Consider the following 24,986-nt stretch of genomic DNA (forward strand, 5'->3'; position numbering starts at 1 on the left):
GCATAGACCACCACAATGTGGACCTAATTAGATACAACTGTGCGAAATAATCACAATTAAAAAAAATAGCATTTACATGACATCCTATTTTCTTCTGTGCTAAAGTACTGCAAATATATAGAGAGATACATATTTATTTACAAAAACAACATTTTCTTAAGGTGCTACATGACCTATGACATTACCTCTAACCAATGCTACATGACCTATGACACTACCTCTAACCAATGCTACATGACCTATGACACTACCTCTAACCAATGCTACATGACCTATGACACTACCTCTAACCAATGCTATATGACCTATGACACTACCTCTAACCAATGCTATATGACCTATGACACTACCTCTAACCAATGCTACATGACCTATGACATTACCTCTAACCAATGCTACATGACCTATGACATTACCTCTAACCAATGCTACATGACCTATGACATTACCTCTAACCAATGCTACATGACCTATGACACTACCTCTAACCAATGCTATATGACCTATGACACTACCTCTAACCAATGCTATATGACCTATGACATTACCTCTAACCAATGCTACATGACCTATGACACTACCTCTAACCAATGCTATATGACCTATGACATTACATCTAACCAATGCTACATGACCTATGACATTACCTCAAACCAATGCTACATGACCTATGACACTACCTCTAACCAATGCTACATGACCTATGACACTACCTCTAACCAATGCTATATGACCTATGACACTACCTCTAACCAATGCTACATGACCTATGACATTACCTCTAACCAATGCTACATGACCTATGACATTACCTCAAACCAATGCTACATGACCTATGACATTACCTCTAACCAATGCTACATGACCTATGACACTACCTCTAACCAATGCTATATGACCTATGACACTACCTCTAACCAATGCTATATGACCTATGACATTACATCTAACCAATGCTACATGACCTATGACATTACCTCAAACCAATGCTACATGACCTATGACATTACCTCTAACCAATGCTACATGACCTATGACATTACCTCAAACCAATGCTACATGACCTATGACATTACCTCTAACCAATGCTACATGACCTATGACACTAACCAATGCTACATGACCTATGACACTACCTCTAACCAATGCTATATGACCTATGACACTACCTCTAACCAATGCTATATGACCTATGACATTACCTCTAACCAATGCTATATGACCTATGACATTACCTCTAACCAATGCTATATGACCTATGACATTACCTCAAACCAATGCTACATGACCTATGACATTACCTCTAACCAATGCTATATGACCTATGACATTACCTCTAACCAATGCTATATGACCTATGACATTACCTCTAACCAATGCTATATGACCTATGACATTACCTCTAACCAATGCTACATGACCTATGACACTACCTCTAACCAATGCTAAATGACCTATGACATTACCTCTAACCAATGCTATATGACCTATGACACTACCTCTAACCAATGCTATATGACCTATGACATTACCTCTAACCAATGCTATATGACCTATGACACTACCTCTAACCAATGCTATATGACCTATGACATTACCTCTAACCAATGCTATATGACCTATGACATTACCTCTAACCAATGCTACATGACCTATGACACTAACCAATGCCCCTAACTAATTCTCCTGGATAATAAGGATATCACTTCTCCATTCATGTTCTTATATGCCAAAGCTCTGCCTTTTAATTTTTCCCAACTTTGACATGATCCTTAATAAAGAGACCTGAGTTGTTTTGTTATATAATAGATATTTAGAATGAGCAAGGTGCAGTTGCATATCAGTAACATATAGCATGACCTCTCTGAAGTGCCATTCTTTTTGTGTCCAAGTGTTTCACAGCATAATGTGGGCCTACTATTGCAAATTACTTAGAAAATCAGCATGCATTAAACCAAGTGCCTTTCACCCCGCAAACTGTTGATAACCCCTAACATATTTCATTCAATGAAGTGCAAATAAGTTTTTATTTTGGGGTGAATCACAACAGTGATATAAATTCTGTGTTTTTTTGTTGGTGTTTTTCCTCTCGTGAAAATGCTGTTTAATATGTCCTCCATTAGGAACAAGCTTTCAGTGGTGGTGACTGGTTGCATTTAGAGTTTAGTCATTGACCTGATTTCTAAGTGTTTTCACTTTTACTTGTGAGAGCCAATATATATTTTTTTTTTATCGCCAATAGCATGGAAAGTACCTGAGCAAAGCATTTCATTCCCAAGCATGTCCGAAAGCATGCAGTGCTTCTGTAAAGCTTTAAGGGGTTTCAAGCAAACTGTTGGATTGAAATAACACTCTCCCCATTAAAAAAAAATCTAAGCCTTTGTTTAACACTTTGACAAAGCTTTTTGTGTTGTATGTCCTAACACAAACTTTTTTTCAGAACTGAAACTCTTTCTCTTTAATGGGAAGGCCACTGTAGGACTGGCACCACTTTTAGCTAAAGGGATTCTGTCTGAGTATGTTGCATCAAAATAGAGAGTTGGACCAAAGCCCGGATCCGGTTGGTCTTCATTTTCTGTTGACAAACTGGGGCCTAGGATGTTCAACGGTCTAATTCTCAATTTTGTCATGATGTCTAATTACAATAATGGAGGAATATATAGTGTGATATCTTATGTCCCATCTTTATGACGACTAATCTCACATTAGAGGACTTTTTGTTGTCAACTGCCAGAAGGACTATAAAGCTATAAGGTTGACACACTGTGATGTATATATTTGAAGTTAAAGATCACTTTACATTTATTAGAAGGAACAGTATATGTAGTTAATATAACCTATCTAACTACATTAATTGTACAAGAATCAAGTCACTGTTACATTTAGCTGATGTTCAATACCAGAAAACTATATTAAAGAGTTGTCCATTATTGCACCATATTTCTTTGATACTGTATGTTTCACTTAGAAGCAAGGGGTTATTGTTGTGTATTTGGTTGTAGTTTGTCATAAAAGTACAAGTTTAGATCCTAGTGACTTAAACAAGGTATGGAATGTGAGAGTACAGCACCTCCATGTTACTGTACCACAAACCAGCCTAGGTAAGATATGTTGTATACTCACAAAAACACAGTAGAAGCAGAAATGCTGCCAGTTTGTTTTGTTTAAGATAATGGCCATCCCTGCCTGGTAAAATAGAAACTCAGCTAACCTTCAAACTTCACATTCAAATGGCTGGTTACATCTGTATTGTCCTCCCTCTAACTACTCATTCTACTATTCCCCTAAATCTGATATGCAACCCTTTACTCAACTAACTCCCTCCCTACCCCCTTCGCTCAACCACTTCGCTCCCTCCCTCCCTTTACTCAACTCACCTTCCTTCCTTCCTTCCTTCCTTCCTTCCTTCCTTCCTTCCTTCCTTCCTTCCTTCCTTCCTTCCTTCCTTCCTTCCTTCCTTCCTTCCTTCCTTCCTTCCTTCCTTCCTTCCCTTCCCTCCCTCCCTCCCTACCCCCTTTACTCAACTCAACTCCCCTTCCTTCCCTCCCTTCCCCCTTCCTTCCTCCCTACCCCCTTTACTCAACTCAACTCCCCTTCTGTCTCTTACTCCCTCCCTCCCTCCCCCCATTGCTTGCTCCCTCCCCTCATTCCTCCCTCCCTCCCACCCTCTCTGGTTGCTATGGTGTGGAAACGGCTGACTGTTTATTTCTGAAAGTCTCAAAAAACGCCAGCATGCCCTTTTTGGTGGTGGAGGAGCCAGCCTTGGGCGGGGACAGTCCTTGGTGACGGGGAGCTGGAAAACTGAAGCCGTCCATGGAGTTGGCCCGCTTCACCTTGGAACCCGCCCGCCACATTTTGGACCTGGGTGGTGGAGTCTGGGCTACCAAGCACTTCTGGTACTGGACCTGCAGGGGACACAATGGAGTCATGTTAAGCAGTGACCATAATGTCCCTCTTCATGTTAGAAAGATACCGTAAATGAGTCATGACTCCATGACATTCTCTACCATTCTCTGCCAATTCACTTTAAAATATTAATCATTCAGCCATGATAGCATGTATAAATTCAAGTATTTTTCATGCCAGCTTGTCTACAGAAGCCATTTTGTCCAGTGGTTCTCCATTACTGTGTTTCATCCTTCAGGGGGACCCCTAACTAAGTGACTCACCATGCACGCAGCCTGCACAGCCTCAGAGATGATCCCTGCGTCTGGCTCACACCAGAAAACATGACACTCAAACCGCTGTGTCCCGCCATCCACTATCACTGCAAAGGTGTGTGTGTCATGCCCCACACCCAGAAAAGTCAACAAACGCACTTGACATTCCCAAAATGGATCATCTCCATCCTGAAAGAGAAATCATAGAGAAGGTAAAGAAAGAAAGAGAGAGGGAGAGAGAAAGAGAAAGTGAGAGGGAAATAGAGAGAGAGACAAAAGTTTTTTTAAAGTGAGAGAGAGAAACAAATGGTAGCCAGAGAAATTTAGTAATTTCATTGGTCGGTCTGACCACCAGTGTTTACAGGTTTCCTGATTTCTCCTCCTCACCTCTCCTTTCCAGAGTGACAGGACACTGTCAGAGATGTGGATGACGATGGGCTCCCAATCGTCACTGTCTGAGGTGTTCATGATGCTCTCTATGGCCCGGTTCAGCACCTCCATACCTGCCAGAGGATCCCACATAGAGGACCTTAATACAGCTGCTTCAGCAACAACACAGCCACAGTGACCTCCAAAAGCGAGGTAAAACCATAGATGGGCTTCTAGTGGTATTCTCTGCTCTTTTCTGTTGTGAGAGAACATGCTCAGAGTTTCAAGGACTTTTGCGTTGTACCAAACTGATTTCCTTGCCTAACTTCCAGTGATTGTTAAAATATAGCAAAGGTGTGTGATCTCAAATGAGGACAAATGGCTTGTCATCACTATTAAGAACACCTCAGTGGACTATAATACCCCAGACATAAAGCATCTGGGACAAGCTCTATGTCGGTCAGTCAGCAGGTCCAGCTAACAGCAGGCAGGCAGGGCACCTTGATGGATGCTACCGTTTTGGAACCTGTAGTGAATACAGCGCCTCGCCTAGGGACTGCCAACTGACAGAGTGACCCTGAGCGCGAGCTTCACAATCACAACGTGACTCGGCGCATTTGCTGATAATAATGAGACGATGTCCTCTGTCTCTTAAATGATCCAAACCCAATTTCAAACATGCCTGTGAGTCTTGGCTGCTGTCTAATCCTCCATATCTGTTGATGAGACATCACAGATCTTGTGTTCCCCTGTTGAGTCTCAAGGTTGATATAGGAAGGAGAAGATTGTCTTTCTTCTTTGAGCTATTTTAATAAATAAACAGATGAAAAATGTGATGGTATTTTGCCAGTTTAATAATAGACTAGATTAGAATACAGTACCCATCGCCCTGGAGACGGGCAGGTTTCCGATGTACTGCACCTCAAACTTCTGCACCCTCTGCCTCATTGCATCCACGAAGTCCACTGCAGTAAAAACAGAAGAATCAAAACGTCACGTGATTTACCATATTATGGAGTTGATAACTTGTATAAACTGGACATTGCTCCATTGAGAAAACGCCTACAGACTGTAACTGAAGGTCTCTGTGACCTACTGTACCTTGGCGTGGCAGGTCCTCAGGGGAGATGGTCGCCATGGTGAGGGAGCGGGCCATAGATGGGCTTCTTGTGGTCTTCTCTGCCATGATCTGGACACATACACACAGACACAGCATTCACACTGGCTCACTCTAGAATGAACCTAAACTACTACGGTGGACTAAAGGGGCGTTAAACCACCTCCTATGCTTCACTTTGTGGTTACCTTTGAGCACATTTTGTGCAAAGCCGTGGCAATGGTTTTTGCTGGGGCTTTACAGCGAAACACGTGGCACTTCAGCATACAGGTGTCTTTGTCACTGGCCACGAAGGCAAAGTCTCTGGAAAGGAACAGAACACAACACCATAGATTAACACAGAGTAGAGGCACTATCTATAGGTCTGGATTGTGGAGGGGATAGCTGACTTCCTGCTTCACCTGGCGATCTGGTACTGTATGTATAACAATAGAATTCCATTAGTATGACTAGAGAATGGAAAGGAATTGAAAGCCATATTGAATACACATCTTTTGCACTAGTCCTACATCACTGCGTTAGCACACTGAACTAAAGCCAACGGTGCACCAGCCAGCATCATCAGTTTGTTTGATCAAGCGCACAATCATCAAACGACTACTAAGCAACTGAGCACTGAAGACAGACAACACAGACTATTTTTAACATTGATACTATCAGTTACTCTGGCTCATATTTTAGAAGAGATCGGGGGGGGGGGGGGGTGACCTCAGGCATCGTCCCTCAGGAGCTGACAGGACCAGGCAGTGTCAGATATCAGAGGTCTATATATACCAGGGATCCATATGGACAGACATTATTCTCAGCACGTTAAGCAACATGGACAGGGAATGTATTTCTCTGTCACCAAGTTCTCATATCAGAAAGGGACATGGTCCTGTAATCACATATCAGAAAGGGACATGGTCCTGTAATCACATATCAGAGCAAAAGCACCCAACTGACATTGTACTGTAAACTCTCTGACACATAGTTAGTAAATGAAGAACGGTTCTGTGTCCAATGTGCAGCTGCTAAATGGGAAATGGCTCGGTGAGTGTTGCCGAGGTGTAATTCTCTCTATTGTCCCTGTAACATCCTCAGTGGGTTTCCCCACTTAAAACGATCAGGAGCAACAGTGCTGTTATGTAGGCCACGGCTCTGGCACACCAGAATGTGCTGATGCCTGGGAAAGGAACTCAAATATTGAGGAAAACACTGGAGTCAGAGGGAATAACAGATGAGCTTCCCTTTGGCATCAGCGGTGTGACAACAAACGGTAAGATGTGTGTGTGTGTGTGTGTGTGTGTGTGTGTGTGTGTGTGTGTACAATATTCTGTATTCCATCCACAGTGGAACGGGAGTTGTTTTATCACAATAATCCATGTCTTTTGTTGGGGTGTAATACTATGAAGCCAGGTGTAAATGAAGATCATTTGTCACAGTGGCAGATGCGACCTTGCAGCTCGACCCTGGTTGGCACAGCAGAAAGGAAGGAGACTTGGCTAAGGCACGGGGGGGGCTGATCATTTGGACATGAACCAGCAAGCTCTCCTTGTCCATTTATCTTCACAAAGGCCCATCCAACTGTTGTAGAAAAGTCTGTTACATGAATTTACACATTGATGCATCCTCCATTCAGCTCTCAGAGGAATGCAATCATTATGGAGTTTAAGCAGAATTGACCCCAGGAAGATAGTCCATTATGATTCTCACATTATAGCTCAATCATCAGCAGTATTCAATTGGGAATAGTGCAAGACAACAGTCTGAAATAAGGCTGGGTGGGAATTTGTTCTGAGACAAGGACAGAACTGCTTGGTACATAAGACATAACGGTCGATAGAAATGGAGAAAGAAATAGACGTGTTTCTTTGAACGTGCATGAGAAACATGTCGGGCAGACGCATGTTACATTATCGATGTGGCAATAATACAGAGCAGGACTATAGAAAGTACGCCGGACCTACTGGAGCACTGAGCTCTTCTTCTTGAGACCCTGATGCAAGCTGGCAAAGTCAACACATGGGATGTCAACAGAAAATGAGTTGACCAAGAAAAGAGTGATTACCTGTCTCTGTTTTCACGAGTGGCATTTGAAAAAGAAAGAAAGTTCATTATTACAACTACCTTAACTAGGAGACAAAACGGTTGTATTGCTTCATAACTATGATCCTCATACAATATAGCCTACTGTCAGTAACAATTTTGCACGGCTGTACTGACTTATTTTCACTAGTTTCAGTCCTTCTGTGTCCAGGCTGTATCACATCTGGCCGTGATTGGGAGTCCCATAGGGCGGCGCACAGTTGGCCCAGCGTCGTCTGGGTTTGGCCGGGGTAGGCCGTCATTGTAAATATCAATTTGTTCTTAACTGACTTGCTTAGTTAAATAAAGGTTAAACAAAAATGACTAATTCTAATTCTCTGCCCTTGCATGTCTCTTCCTCAGGGCTAGTCTATTCTACTCAGCCGGCGTCTGAGACGTAGTACCACTGACACTGCCAATAGGTCAATGCATGAATTTTCTCCAGCAAGAACAGAGCCAAATATAACTGCCCTCAGATGCACTCAACTCCCAGTGTACTACAATAGACCTGACATGTCTGCTAGGCTGAATTACCAACCAAACCCAAGGCTGTGTAGCCCATATAAAAACACTTCTTTATAAATGATTTACTTTCTTCAATGGAATATTTCCATGTCATCAAGTATAAACAATAACAAAAACCTTAAACAGTCTTCCCTGACCATCAACCCAAGATCATTGTGCTTAGTTGGTTCACCATATTGTACCGTATTTCAACATGTAACTTCAGGTATCAACACTGACCATAACAAAAAGAGAAGGTGAGAGGACTGGGGAGTATTTCCCAATACGTTTCCCAGGTTGGCCCACCTGCCATTGTTGCAGCCCACGCCCCACACGCGGATGTCAGTGATAGGCTGGCAGTGGAGAAGGCTGCGGTCCACTGGGTCCATCAGGCTGAGGGTATCCTTCTTCAGAACCATCATCATGTCCTGGCCCTGGGAGAGGACAGGGAGAGAGGACAGGGAGAGATGAGAGACGACAGGGAGAACAGAGAGGACAGGGAAGACAGAGAGGACAGGGAGAACAGAGAGGACATAGAAGACAGAGAGGAAAGGGAGGACAGAGAGGAAAGTGAGGACAGAGAAGACAGAGAAGACAGAGAGGAAAGGGAGGACAGAGGACAGGGAGGACAGAGAGGAAAGGGAGGACAGAGAAGACAGAGTGGACAGAGAAGACAGAGTGGACAGGGAGGACAGAGAAGACAGAGAGGACAGAGAGGACAGAGAGGAAAGGGAGGACAGAGAGGAAAGGGAGGACAGAGAGGAAAGGGAGGACAGAGAGGAAAGAGAGGACAGAGAAGACAGGGAGGACAGAGAGGACAGGGAGGACAGAGAGGAAAGGGAGGACAGAGAGGACAGGGAGGACAGAGAGGAAAGGGAGGACAGAGAGGAAAGGGAGGACAGGGAGGACAGAGAGAGGAAAGGGAGGACAGAGAGGACAGGGAGGACAGAGAAGACAGAGAGGAAAGGGAGGACAGGGCGGACAGAGAGGAAAGGGAGGACAGAGAAGACAGTGAGGACAGAGAGGAAAGGGAGGACAGGGAGGACAGAGAGGACAGGGAGGACAGAGAGGACAGAGAGGACAGGGAGGACAGAGAGGAAAGGGAGGACAGAGAGGAAAGGGAGGACAGAGAGGAAAGGGAGGACAGGGAGGACAGAGAGGAAAGGGAGGACAGAGAGGACAGAGAGGAAAGGGAGGACAGGGAAGACAGAGAGGAAAGGGAGGACAGAGAGGAAAGGGAGGACAGGGAGGACAGAGAGGACAGGGAGGACAGAGAAGACAGAGAGGACAGGGAGGACAGAGAGGGAAGGGAGGACAGAGGGGAAAGGGAGGACAGGGAGGACAGAGAGGAAAGGGAGGACAGAGAGGAAAGGGAGGACAGAGAAGACAGGGAGGACCGGGAGGACAGAGAGGAAAGGGAGGACAGAGAGGACAGGGAGGACAGAGAAGACACTCTCAACCCCCCTCATGTCGCCTTTCTCACCTCTCCCCAGGCGCCCAGTGTGTCATCGCGGCCCTCTGCCTTGCTGCTGGACAGCTGCTGGATGCAGTTATTGACAGCCAGACTGCTCTTCCCCGGGATCAGCTCCTCCTCTGGAATCTCCACCCAGCCCAGGGAGCGCACTGCAAAACACTGACCAACACAACCACACCATGCCAGCACAACCACACCACACCATGCCAACACAATCACACCATGCCAGCACAACCACAGCACACCATGCCAACACAATCACACCATGCCAACACAATCACACCATGCCAACACAACCACACCATGCCAACACAATCACACCATGCCAGCACAACCACACCATGCCAACACAATCAAACCATGCCAGCAAAACCACACCATGCCAGCAAAACCACACCATACCATGCCAACACAACCACACCATGCCAGCAAAACCACACCACACCATGCCAACACAACCACAGCACACCATATGAACAGAACCACACCATACCATGCCAACAGACCCAGGAGGGAGAGGAGTGGGGGGTAGAGGTGGGGAGGAGGCAGAGAGAAGGGAATAAGCAGAGACTATTCAGACTAGATAATAATGTACAGCGTGTTCAGTATCTACAGTCCATCAACATGATGCCTCTATATAATGTATTCACTGTATCTACAGTCCATCAACATGATGCCTCTATATAATGTATTTAATGTATCTTACAGTCCATCAACATGATACCTCTATATAATGTATTTAATGTATCTACAGTCCATCAACATGATACCTCTATATAATGTATTTAATGTATCTACAGTCCATCAACATGATGCCTCTATATAATGTATTTAATGTATCTACAGTCCATCAACATGATACCTCTATATAATGTATTCACTGTATCTACAGTCCATCAACATGATACCTCTATATAATGTATTCACTGTATCTATCAACATGATCCATCATAATGTATTCACTGATCTACAGTCCATCAACATGATATCTATATAATGTATTCACTGTATCTACAGTCCATCAACATGATGCCTCTATATAATGTATTCACTGTATCTACAGTCCATCAACATGATGCCTCTATATAATGTATTTAATGTATCTACAGTCCATCAACATGATGCCTCTATATAATGTATTTAATGTATCTACAGTCCATCAACATGATGCCTCTATATAATGTATTTAATGTATCTACAGTCCATCAACATGATGCCTCTATATAATGTATTTAATGTATCTACAGTCCATCAACATGATGCCTCTATATAATGTATTCACTGTATCTACAGTATATCAACATGATGCCTCTATATAATGTATTCACTGTATCTACAGTCCATCAACATGATGCCTCTATATAATGTATTTAATGTATCTACAGTCCATCAACATGATACCTCTATATAATGTATTCACTGTATCTACAGTCCATCAACATGATGCCTCTATATAATGTATTCACTGTATCTACAGTCCATCAACATGATGCCTCTATATAATGTATTTAATGTATCTACAGTCCATCAACATGATACCTCTATATAATGTATCTACAGTCCATCAACATGATGCCTCTATATAATGTATTTAATGTATCTACAGTCCATCAACATGATGCCTCTATATAATGTATCTACAGTCCATCAACATGATGCCTCTATATAATGTATTCACTGTATCTACAGTCCATCAACATGATGCCTCTATATAATGTATTCACTGTATCTACAGTCCATCAACATGATGCCTCTATATAATGTATTCACTGTATCTACAGTATATCAACATGATACCTCTATATAATGTATTTAATGTATCTACAGTCCATCAACATGATACCTCTATATAATGTATTCACTGTATCTACAGTCTATCAACATGATGCCTCTATATAATGTATTTAATGTATCTACAGTCCATCAACATGATGCCTCTATATAATGTATTTAATGTATCTACAGTCCATCAACATGATACCTCTATATAATGTATTCACTGTATCTACAGTCCATCAACATGATGCCTCTATATAATGTATTCACTGTATCTACAGTATATCAACATGATACCTCTATATAATGTATTTAATGTATCTACAGTCCATCAACATGATACCTCTATATAATGTATTCACTGTATCTACAGTCTATCAACATGATGCCTCTATATAATGTATTCACTGTATCTACAGTCCATCAACATGATGCCTCTATATAATGTATTTAATGTATCTACAGTCCATCAACATGATGCCTCTATATAATGTATCTACAGTCCATCAACATGATGCCTCTATATAATGTATTCACTGTATCTACAGTCCATCAACATGATGCCTCTATATAATGTATTTAATGTATCTACAGTCCATCAACATGATACCTCTATATAATGTATTCACTGTATCTACAGTCCATCAACATGATGCCTCTATATAATGTATTTAATGTATCTACAGTCCATCAACATGATACCTCTATATAATGTATTCACTGTATCTACAGTCCATCAACATGATGCCTCTATATAATGTATTCACTGTATCTACAGTCCATCAACATGATGCCTCTATATAATGTATTTAATGTATCTACAGTCCATCAACATGATACCTCTATATAATGTATTCACTGTATCTACAGTCCATCAACATGATACCTCTATATAATGTATTCACTGTATCTACAGTCTATCAACATGATGCCTCTATATAATGTATTTAATGTATCTACAGTCCATCAACATGATGCCTCTATATAATGTATTTAATGTATCTACAGTCCATCAACATGATGCCTCTATATAATGTATCAACATGATGCATATAATGTATTGTATCTATATAATGTATTCACTGTATCTACAGTATATCAACATGATGCCTCTATATAATGTATTCACTGTATCTACAGTCCATCAACATGATGCCTCTATATAATGTATCTACAGTCCATCAACATGATGCCTCTATATAATGTATTCACTGTATCTACAGTCCATCAACATGATGCCTCTATATAATGTATTTAATGTATCTACAGTCCATCAACATGATACCTCTATATAATGTATTCACTGTATCTACAGTCCATCAACATGATGCCTCTATATAATGTATTCACTGTATCTACAGTCCATCAACATGATGCCTCTATATAATGTATTTAATGTATCTACAGTCCATCAACATGATACCTCTATATAATGTATTTAATGTATCTACAGTCCATCAACATCATGCCTCTATATAATGTATTTAATGTATCTACAGTCCATCAACATGATGCCTCTATATAATGTATCTACAGTCCATCAACATGATGCCTCTATATAATGTATTCACTGTATCTACAGTCCATCAACATGATGCCTCTATATAATGTATTTAATGTATCTACAGTCCATCAACATGATACCTCTATATAATGTATTTAATGTATCTACAGTCCATCAACATGATGCCTCTATATAATGTATTTAATGTATCTACAGTCCATCAACATGATACCTCTATATAATGTATTCACTGTATCTACAGTCCATCAACATGATACCTCTATATAATGTATTTAATGTATCTACAGTCCATCAACATGATGCCTCTATATAATGTATTTAATGTATCTACAGTCCATCAACATGATGCCTCTATATAATGTATTTGTATCTACAGTCCATCAACATGATGCCTCTATATAATGTATTCATGTATCTACAGTCCATCAACATGATGCCTCTATATAATGTATTTAATGTATCTACAGTCCATCAACATGATGCCTCTATATAATGTATTTAATGTATCTACAGTCCATCAACATGATGCCTCTATATAATGTATTCACTGTATCTACAGTCCATCAACATGATACCTCTATATAATGTATTCACTGTATCTACAGTCCATCAACATGATGCCTCTATATAATGTATTTAATGTATCTACAGTCCATCAACATGATGCCTCTATATAATGTATTTAATGTATCTACAGTCCATCAACATGATGCCTCTATATAATGTATTCACTGTATCTACAGTCCATCAACATGATGCCTCTATATAATGTATTCACTGTATCTACAGTCCATCAACATGATACCTCTATATAATGTATTCACTGTATCTACAGTCCATCAACATATAATGTATTTAATGTATCTATCCATCAACATGATATTATATAATGTATTCACTGTATCACAGTCCATCAACATGATGCCTCTATATAATGTATTTAATGTATCTACAGTCCATCAACATGATACCTCTATATAATGTATTCACTGTATCTACAGTCCATCAACATGATACCTCTATATAATGTATTCACTGTATCTACAGTCCATCATCAACATGATGCCATCTATATAATGTATTTAATGTATCTACAGTCCATCAACATGATACCTCTATATAATGTATTTAATGTATCTACAGTCCATCAACATGATGCCTCTATATAATGTATTCACTGTATCTACAGTCCATCAACATGATGCCTCTATATAATGTATTTAATGTATCTACAGTCCATCAACATGATGCCTCTATATAATGTATTTAATGTATCTACAGTCCATCAACATGATGCCTCTATATAATGTATTCACTGTATCTACAGTCCATCAACATGATGCCTCTATATAATGTATGTATTCAATGATGCCTCTATTTAATGTATCTACAGTCCATCAACATGATATATAATGTATTCACTGTATCTACAGTCCATCAACATGATGCCTCTATATAATGTATTTAATGTATCTACAGTCCATCAACATGATACCTCTATATAATGTATTTAATGTATCTACAGTCCATCAACATGATGCCTCTATATAATGTATTTAATGTATCTACAGTCCATCAACATGATACCTCTATATAATCTATTCACTGTATCTACAGTCCATCAACATGATGCCTCTATATAATGTATTCACTGTATCTACATGTATTCAACATGATGCTATATAATGTATCTACAGTCCATCAACATGATGCCTCTATATAATGTATTTAATGTATCTACAGTCCATCAACATGATACCTCTATATAATGTATTTAATGTATCTACAGTCCATCAACATGATGCCTCTATATAATGTATTTAATGTATCTACAGTCCATCAACATGATACCTCTATATAATGTATTCACTGTATCTACAGTCCATCAACATGATGCCTCTATATAATGTATTCACTGTATCTACAGTCTATCAACATGATACCTCTATATAATGTATTCACTGTATCTACAGTATATCAACATGATACCTCTATATAATGTATTCACTGTATCTACAGTCCATCAACATGATGCTTCTATATAATGTATCTACAGTCCATCAACATGATGCCTCTATATAATGTATTCACTGTATCTACAGTCCATCAACATGATGCCTCTATATAATGTATTTAATGTATCTACAGTCCATCAACATGATACCTCTATATAATGTATTTACTGTATCTACAGTCCATCAACATGATGCCTCTATATAATGTATTCACTGTATCTACAGTCCATCAACATCAACATGATGCCTCTATATAATGTATTTAATGTATCTACAGTCCATCAACATGATACCTCTATATAATGTATTTACTGTATCTACAGTCCATCAACATGATGCCTCTATATAATGTATTTAATGTATCTACCATCAACATGATGCCTATCAACATGATATCTATATAACATGATGCCTTATATAATGTATTTAATGTATCTACAGTCCATCAACATGATACCTCTATATAATGTATTTAATGTATCTACAGTCCATCAACATGATGCCTCTATATAATGTATTTAATGTATCTACAGTCCATCAACATGATACCTCTATATAATGTATTCACTGTATCTACAGTCCATCAACATGATGCCTCTATATAATGTATTCACTGTATCTACAGTATATCAACATGATGCCTCTATATAATGTATTCACTGTATCTACAGTATATCAACATGATACCTCTATATAATGTATTTAATGTATCTACAGTCCATCAACATGATGCCTCTATATAATGTATTTAATGTATCTACAGTCCATCAACATGATGCCTCTATATAATGTATTCACTGTATCTACAGTATATCAACATGATGCCTCTATATAATGTATTTAATGTATCTACAGTCCATCAACATGATGCCTCTATATAATGTATTCACTGTATCTACAGTCCATCAACATGATACCTCTATATAATGTATTTAATGTATCTACAGTCCATCAACATGATGCCTCTATATAATGTATTTAATGTATCTACAGTCCATCAACATGATACCTCTATATAATGTATTTAATGTATCTACAGTCCATCAACATGATGCCTCTATATAATGTATTTAATGTATCTACAGTCCATCAACATGATGCCTCTATATAATGTATTTAATGTATCTACAGTCCATCAACATGATGCCTCTATATAATGTATTCACTGTATCTACAGTCCATCAACATGATGCCTCTATATAATGTATTTAATGTATCTACAGTCCATCAACATGATGCCTCTATATAATGTATTTAATGTATCTACAGTCCATCAACATGATGCCTCTATATAATGTATTTAATGTATCTACAGTCCATCAACATGATACCTCTATATAATGTATTCACTGTATCTACAGTCCATCAACATGATACCTCTATATAATGTATTCACTGTATCTACAGTCCATCAACATGATGCCTCTATATAATGTATTTAATGTATCTACAGTCCATCAACATGATACCTCTATATAATGTATTCACTGTATCTACAGTCCATCAACATGATACCTCTATATAATGTATTTAATGTATCTACAGTCCATCAACATGATGCCTCTATATAATGTATTTAATGTATCTACAGTCCATCAACATGATGCCTCTATATAATGTATTCACTGTATCTACAGTATATCAACATGATGCCTCTATATAATGTATTTAATGTATCTACAGTCCATCAACATGATGCCTCTATATAATGTATTCACTGTATCTACAGTCCATCAACATGATACCTCTATATAATGTATTTAATGTATCTACAGTCCATCAACATCATGCCTCTATATAATGTATTTAATGTATCTACAGTCCATCAACATGATGCCTCTATATAATGTATCTACAGTCCATCAACATGATGCCTCTATATAATGTATTTAATGTATCTACAGTCCATCAACATGATGCCTCTATATAATGTATTTAATGTATCTACAGTCCATCAACATGATGCCTCTATATAATGTATTTAATGTATCTACAGTCCATCAACATGATGCCTCTATATAATGTATTTAATGTATCTACAGTCCATCAACATGATACCTCTATATAATGTATTCACTGTATCTACAGTCCATCAACATGATACCTCTATATAATGTATTCACTGTATCTACAGTCCATCAACATGATGCCTCTATATAATGTATTACAGTCCATCAACATGTATCTACAGTATATCAACATGATGCCTCTATATAATGTATTCACTGTATCTACAGTCCATCAACATGATGCCTCTATATAATGTATTTAATGTATCTACAGTCCATCAACATGATGCCTCTATATAATGTATTTAATGTATCTACAGTCCATCAACATGATGCCTCTATATAATGTATTCACTGTATCTACAGTATATCAACATGATGCCTCTATATAATGTATTCACTGTATCTACAGTCCATCAACATGATACCTCTATATAATGTATTTAATGTATCTACAGTCCATCAACATGATGCCTCTATATAATGTATTTAATGTATCTACAGTCCATCAACATGATACCTCTATATAATGTATTTAATGTATCTACAGTCCATCAACATGATACCTCTATATAATGTATTTAATGTATCTACAGTCCATCAACATGATGCCTCTATATAATGTATTTAATGTATCTACAGTCCATCAACATGATGCCTCTATATAATGTATTTAATGTATCTACAGTCCATCAACATGATACCTCTATATAATGTATTCACTGTATCTACAGTCCATCAACATGATACCTCTATATAATGTATTCACTGTATCTACAGTCCATCAACATGATGCCTCTATATAATGTATTCACTGTATCTACAGTATATCAACATGATGCCTCTATATAATGTATTCACTGTATCTACAGTCCATCAACATGATGCCTCTATATAATGTATTTAATGTATCTACAGTCCATCAACATGATGCCTCTATATAATGTATTACAGTCCATCAACATGATGCCTCTATATAATGTATTCACTGTATCTACAGTATATCAACATGATACCTCTATATAATGTATTTAATGTATCTACAGTCCATCAACATGATGCCTCTATATAATGTATTTAATGTATCTACAGTCCATCAACATGATGCCTCTATATAATGTATTTAATGTATCTACAGTCCATCAACATGATGCCTCTATATAATGTATTTACTGTATCTACAGTCCATCAACATGATGCCTCTATATAATGTATTTAATGTATCTACAGTCCATCAACATGATATCTATATAATGTATTCAGTCCCATCAACATGATACCTCTATATAATGTATTTACTGTATCTACAGTCCATCAACATGATGCCTCTATATAATGTATTCACTGTATCTACAGTCCATCAACATGATGCCTCTATATAATGTATCTACAGTAATCAACATGATGCCTCTATATAATGTATTTAATGTATCTACAGTCCATCAACATGATGCCTCTATATAATGTATTTAATGTATCTACAGTCCATCAACATGATACCTCTATATAATGTATTCACTGTATCTACAGTATATCAACATGATGCCTCTATATAATGTATTTAATGTATCTACAGTCCATCAACATGATGCCTCTATATAATGTATTCACTGTATCTACAGTCCATCAACATGATACCTCTATATAATGTATTTAATGTATCTACAGTCCATCAACATGATGCCTCTATATAATGTATTTAATGTATCTACAGTCCATCAACATGATCCATCAATGTATCATGTCCATCAACATGATACCTCTATATAATGTATTTAATGTATCTACAGTCCATCAACATGATGCCTCTATATAATGTATTTAATGTATCTACAGTCCATCAACATGATGCCTCTATATAATGTATTTAATGTATCTACAGTCCATCAACATGATGCCTCTATATAATGTATTTAATGTATCTACAGTCCATCAACATGATACCTCTATATAATGTATTCACTGTATCTACAGTCCATCAACATGATACCTCTATATAATGTATTCACTGTATCTACAGTCCATCAACATGATGCCTCTATATAATGTATTCACTGTATCTACAGTGATATCTATAATGTATTCACTGTATCTACAGTCCATCAACATGATGCCTCTATATAATGTATTTAATGTATCTACAGTCCATCAACATGATGCCTCTATATAATGTATCTACAGTCCATCAACATGATGCCTCTATATAATGTATTCACTGTATCTACAGTATATCAACATGATACCTCTATATAATGTATTCACTGTATCTACAGTATATCAACATGATGCCTCTATATAATGTATTTAATGTATCTACAGTCCATCAACATGATGCCTCTATATAATGTATCTACAGTCCATCAACATGATGCCTCTATATAATGTATTCACTGTATCTACAGTCCATCAACATGATGCCTCTATATAATGTATTTAATGTATCTACAGTCCATCAACATGATACCTCTATATAATGTATTCACTGTATCTACAGTCCATCAACATGATACCTCTATATAATGTATTCACTGTATCTACAGTATATCAACATGATGCCTCTATATAATGTATTCACTGTATCTACAGTATATCAACATGATGCCTCTATATAATGTATTTAATGTATCTACAGTCCATCAACATGATGCCTCTATATAATGTATTTAATGTATCTACAGTCCATCAGTCCATATAATGTATTTAACTATGTCCATCAACATGATGCCTCTATATAATGTATTTACTGTATCTACAGTCCATCAACATGATGCCTCTATATAATGTATTTAATGTATCTACAGTCCATCAACATGATGCCTCTATATAATGTATTTAATGTATCTACAGTCCATCAACATGATACCTCTATATAATGTATTTAATGTATCTACAGTCCATCAACATGATGCCTCTATATAATGTATTTAATGTATCTACAGTCCATCAACATGATGCCTCTATATAATGTATTTAATGTATCTACAGTCCATCAACAGTCCATCAACATGATACCTCTATATAATGTATTTAATGTATCTACAGTCCATCAACATGATGCCTCTATATAATGTATTTAATGTATCTACAGTCCATCAACATGATGCCTCTATATAATGTATTTAATGTATCTACAGTCCATCAACATGATACCTCTATATAATGTATTCACTGTATCTACAGTCCATCAACATGATACCTCTATATAATGTATTCACTGTATCTACAGTCCATCAACATGATGCCTCTATATAATGTATTCACTGTATCTACAGTATATCAACATGATGCCTCTATATAATGTATTCACTGTATCTACAGTCCATCAACATGATGCCTCTATATAATGTATTTAATGTATCTACAGTCCATCAACATGATGCCTCTATATAATGTATCTACAGTCCATCAACATGATGCCTCTATATAATGTATTCACTGTATCTACAGTCCATCAACATGATGCCTCTATATAATGTATTTAATGTATCTACAGTCCATCAACATGATACCTCTATATAATGTATTCACTGTATCTACAGTCCATCAACATGATGCCTCTATATAATGTATTCACTGTATCTACAGTCCATCAACATGATGCCTCTATATAATGTATTCACTGTATCTACAGTCCATCAACATGATGCCTCTATATAATGTATTTAATGTATCTACAGTCCATCAACATGATACCTCTATATAATGTATTTAATGTATCTACAGTCCATCAACATGATGCCTCTATATAATGTATTTAATGTATCTACAGTCCATCAACATGATGCCTCTATATAATGTATCTACAGTCCATCAACATGATGCCTCTATATAATGTATTTAATGTATCTACAGTCCATCAACATGATACCTCTATATAATGTATTCACTGTATCTACAGTCCATCAACATGATGCCTCTATATAATGTATTCACTGTATCTACAGTCCATCAACATGATGCCTCTATATAATGTATTTAATGTATCTACAGTCCATCAACATGATACCTCTATATAATGTATTCACTGTATCTACAGTATATCAACATGATGCCTCTATATAATGTATTTAATGTATCTACAGTATATCAACATGATGCCTCTATATAATGTATTTAATGTATCTACAGTCCATCAACATGATGCCTCTATATAATGTATTCACTGTATCTACAGTCCATCAACATGATGCCTCTATATAATGTATTCACTGTATCTACAGTCCATCAACATGATGCCTCTATATAATGTATTTAATGTATCTACAGTCCATCAACATGATGCCTCTATATCATGTATTTAATGTATCTACAGTCCATCAACATGATGCCTCTATATAATGTATTTAATGTATCTACAGTCCATCAACATGATACCTCTATATAATGTATTTAATGTATCTACAGTCCATCAACATGATGCCTCTATATAATGTATCTACAGTCCATCAACATGATGCCTCTATATAATGTATTCACTGTATCTACAGTCCATCAACATGATGCCTCTATATAATGTATTTAATGTATCTACAGTCCATCAACATGATGCCTCTATATAATGTATTCACTGTATCTACAGTATATCAACATGATGCCTCTATATAATGTATTTAATGTATTTACAGTCCATCAACATGATGCCTCTATATAATGTATTTCATGTATCTACAGTCCATCAACATGATGCCTCTATATAATGTATTCACTGTATCTACAGTCCATCAACATGATGCCTCTATATAATGTATTTAATGTATCTACAGTCCATCAACATGATACCTCTATATAATGTATTTAATGTATCTACAGTCCATCAACATGATGCCTCTATATAATGTATTCACTGTATCTACAGTCCATCAACATGATGCCTCTATATAATGTATTTAATGTATCTACAGTCCATCAACATGATGCCTCTATATAATGTATTTAATGTATCTACAGTCCATCAACATGATGCCTCTATATAATGTATTTAATGTATCTACAGTCCATCAACATGATACCTCTATATAATGTATTTAATGTATCTACAGTCCATCAACATGATGCCTCTATATAATGTATCTACAGTCCATCAACATGATGCCTCTATATAATGTATTCACTGTATCTACAGTCCATCAACATGATGCCTCTATATAATGTATTTAATGTATCTACAGTCCATCAACATGATGCCTCTATATAATGTATTCACTGTATCTACAGTATATCAACATGATGCCTCTATATAATGTATTTAATGTATCTACAGTCCATCAACATGATGCCTCTATATAATGTATTTAATGTATCTACAGTCCATCAACATGATGCCTCTATATAATGTATTTAATGTATCTACAGTCCATCAACATGATACCTCTATATAATGTATTCACTGTATCTACAGTCCATCAACATGATACCTCTATATAATGTATTCACTGTATCTACAGTCCATCAACATGATGCCTCTATATAATGTATTCACTGTATCTACAGTCTATCAACATGATGCCTCTATATAATGTATTCACTGTATCTACAGTCCATCAACATGATGCCTCTATATAATGTATTCACTGTATCTACAGTATATCAACATGATGCCTCTATATAATGTATTCACTGTATCTACAGTATATCAACATGATGCCTCTATATAATGTATTTAATGTATCTACAGTCCATCAACATGATGCCTCTATATAATGTATTCACTGTATCTACAGTATATCAACATGATGCCTCTATATAATGTATTCACTGTATCTACAGTCTATCAACACTGCTCCTTGCCTGACTCAAGAGATGACTCTCTCTAAGAGCTGCCTGAACAACAACAAAAATATATTGATCAAAGCTAACATTATAAATGTGGTCACTTTTAACCCTTAAATAATAAATGATAGAAAATAGTGTTATGAGTTCAAAATCAGATAAAATAGATTAGTATTCTCTGGAGGAGCACAGAAGTGTTTACCCTCCCTGAAATTGGTCTTGGGTATGGATGTTATTGGTCAGAACCTGCTGTTTTGGTGAGTGCAGAAGAAGAGGGATTTGGACCATAGAAATGTAATCTATAGAACAGGCTTGCCTCAAATTAATGGCCCGTTCTAAGGATTCTACTGTATTTCTATGGTTTGGACAACATCAAAGCCCACTCTACCTTGGAGTCAGGATCAATGTTGGTGCAGAAATAATCGTCCTGCCAGGAGACCCTGTGGGAGATTAGCAGAACAATCAAATGACATGAAGGATTACCACCACGACAGCACAAATTACGCTGTTGCCTTTTCTGCATCCCTCCCTGCTGCCCTGTAAGATGCTGTTTGGTATGGCGTATTACACGATGATATAATCTAGTTCTTTGTTCATCTGTTTGTTTGTGTTTGACTTTGAAAGTAAAGCCTTTCCTTACAGTTTGATGCTGCCTGCCTGTCTGCTCTTGATGGGGAAACAGCTGTTGAGTGGGTCATGGATGATAAAAAAAATAAACAGAGAGCTTTTCTGATCCCCTCACACCGGCTGACTCAGAGGTGGAGTTGTTAGACATTTACCTCCCTGATACAGCTGACTGGAGACAATCCCAAGAGGCTACTATTCCTGCAACCAGGGGCCCAAGACTCTCCCTCTCTTTCCATTAAACTCTTTGGTGAAGCAGAGCAGGATAAGATAAAGTGTCCATTATTAGACCTATGCATTTCTTGATGGTACGCTCAGTGAACTGAGTTTCACTATTCTCCACAATCTCTGTCCATACAGAACATTAAGCTCCCCTGTGTCAAATGCATCCTGATTCAACACATAATCACTGCAGCAGGGACTGTGTTTATTGGTTGGCTTATTAACACAAGGCGCCTCAAGGGGCTGCTAAAATAAAATAACTTCAGATAATTGAATTGTTAAGTGCTTTTACCCTTAATGGTAAAGGCAAGGTAGCTATACATAATATTAAAGAACCTATGAACAACCATCAAGGTGATCTAAGATGCATTTGACCTAACAGGTTTGACCTTGCTGTATAGACGGGTTGGTTGTTTAGCAACAAAAACGAGGCGGAAAATAAGACGGGGTTAGCTTAGAATGTTGACAACGTGAAAACTAGATTTAGTCTCCAATGTTTATTGAAAACATAAATACATTTGCACAATGAGCACTTGTTGTCTCTCAAATACATCGTTACAGCTAGCTAGCGAATTTGAGCCATTTTAGCATAGACATGACATCAGTCAAAACACCTCAAAACATGGTATCAATAAAATATGCAAGCTGAAACGAGCCACCTACGATTCCCCACAAGGCTGCTCCTTTCATGGTCGCTATCGATATGACCATTCAGAATCATAACAAAGCACGGCTTCCGGCCACATCGATGCGCATGCAGCATTTTTGATCTTGTCAGCCAAACGGTCTACGCTAAAGAAACCTAAGAACACAGACGTGCCACAGATGGTTAAGACTCATCCTCAGGAACTACATCAAACAGTATTTTCCCTAATCGCTTGTATGTATTCAGATCATGGTACAATGTCTGAACTGTAATAATGATATGATGTAGTGTGGTGCTGAACTAGGGCCTAAATCTCAGAGGACTTATCTATTCCTGACTTTATCAGCCTGGGGACAAATATGTCAGGCCTCAGATCAGAACACAGAGAATGGAATAGTGGGGGAAGTATTCCAGGAGGCATAGGGATATGTGATCTGCCACATTTCCAGGCCAGTGAAGCCATCATGAGCCATGGAGCCATCGAACGGATTAAGAGAGAGAGAGAGAGAGAGAGAGAGAGAGAGAGAGAGAGAATACATCCAAAACACTAACCCTCTCATTTGATTACATCATCAACACATTCACCTTGTAGAATAACCTTCATCACACAACTGAAATGTAGTCAACCCAGTCACCTTGTAGAATAACCTTCATCACACAACTGAAATGTAGTCAACCCAGTCACCTTGTAGAATAACCTTCATCACAC

At 37.7% G+C, this 24,986-nt stretch overlaps 1 protein-coding gene across 1 annotated transcript in view; it reads right to left on the reverse strand.

Moving 5' to 3' along the window:
• Positions 1–3,666: 3,666 nt before the first annotated feature.
• LOC115125970 (amyloid-beta A4 precursor protein-binding family B member 3-like) overlaps positions 3,667–24,986 on the reverse strand; it is a 39,631-nt gene continuing 18,311 nt past the window's right edge. The window contains exons 4-12 of the mRNA XM_065004916.1: positions 23,174–23,225; positions 9,701–9,850; positions 8,524–8,651; positions 5,835–5,949; positions 5,631–5,718; positions 5,411–5,494; positions 4,548–4,663; positions 4,170–4,349; positions 3,667–3,905 (exon numbers count right to left, since the gene is read on the reverse strand). Coding sequence (XP_064860988.1) covers positions 3,678–3,905; positions 4,170–4,349; positions 4,548–4,663; positions 5,411–5,494; positions 5,631–5,718; positions 5,835–5,949; positions 8,524–8,651; positions 9,701–9,850; positions 23,174–23,225 — 1,141 coding nt within the window. The 3' untranslated portion in view covers positions 3,667–3,677. The remainder of the gene's footprint in view (positions 3,906–4,169; positions 4,350–4,547; positions 4,664–5,410; positions 5,495–5,630; positions 5,719–5,834; positions 5,950–8,523; positions 8,652–9,700; positions 9,851–23,173; positions 23,226–24,986) is intronic.

This window comes from Oncorhynchus nerka, linkage group LG19, assembly GCF_034236695.1.
Source record: "Oncorhynchus nerka isolate Pitt River linkage group LG19, Oner_Uvic_2.0, whole genome shotgun sequence".
NCBI classification, from domain to species: Eukaryota; Metazoa; Chordata; class Actinopteri; order Salmoniformes; family Salmonidae; genus Oncorhynchus; species Oncorhynchus nerka.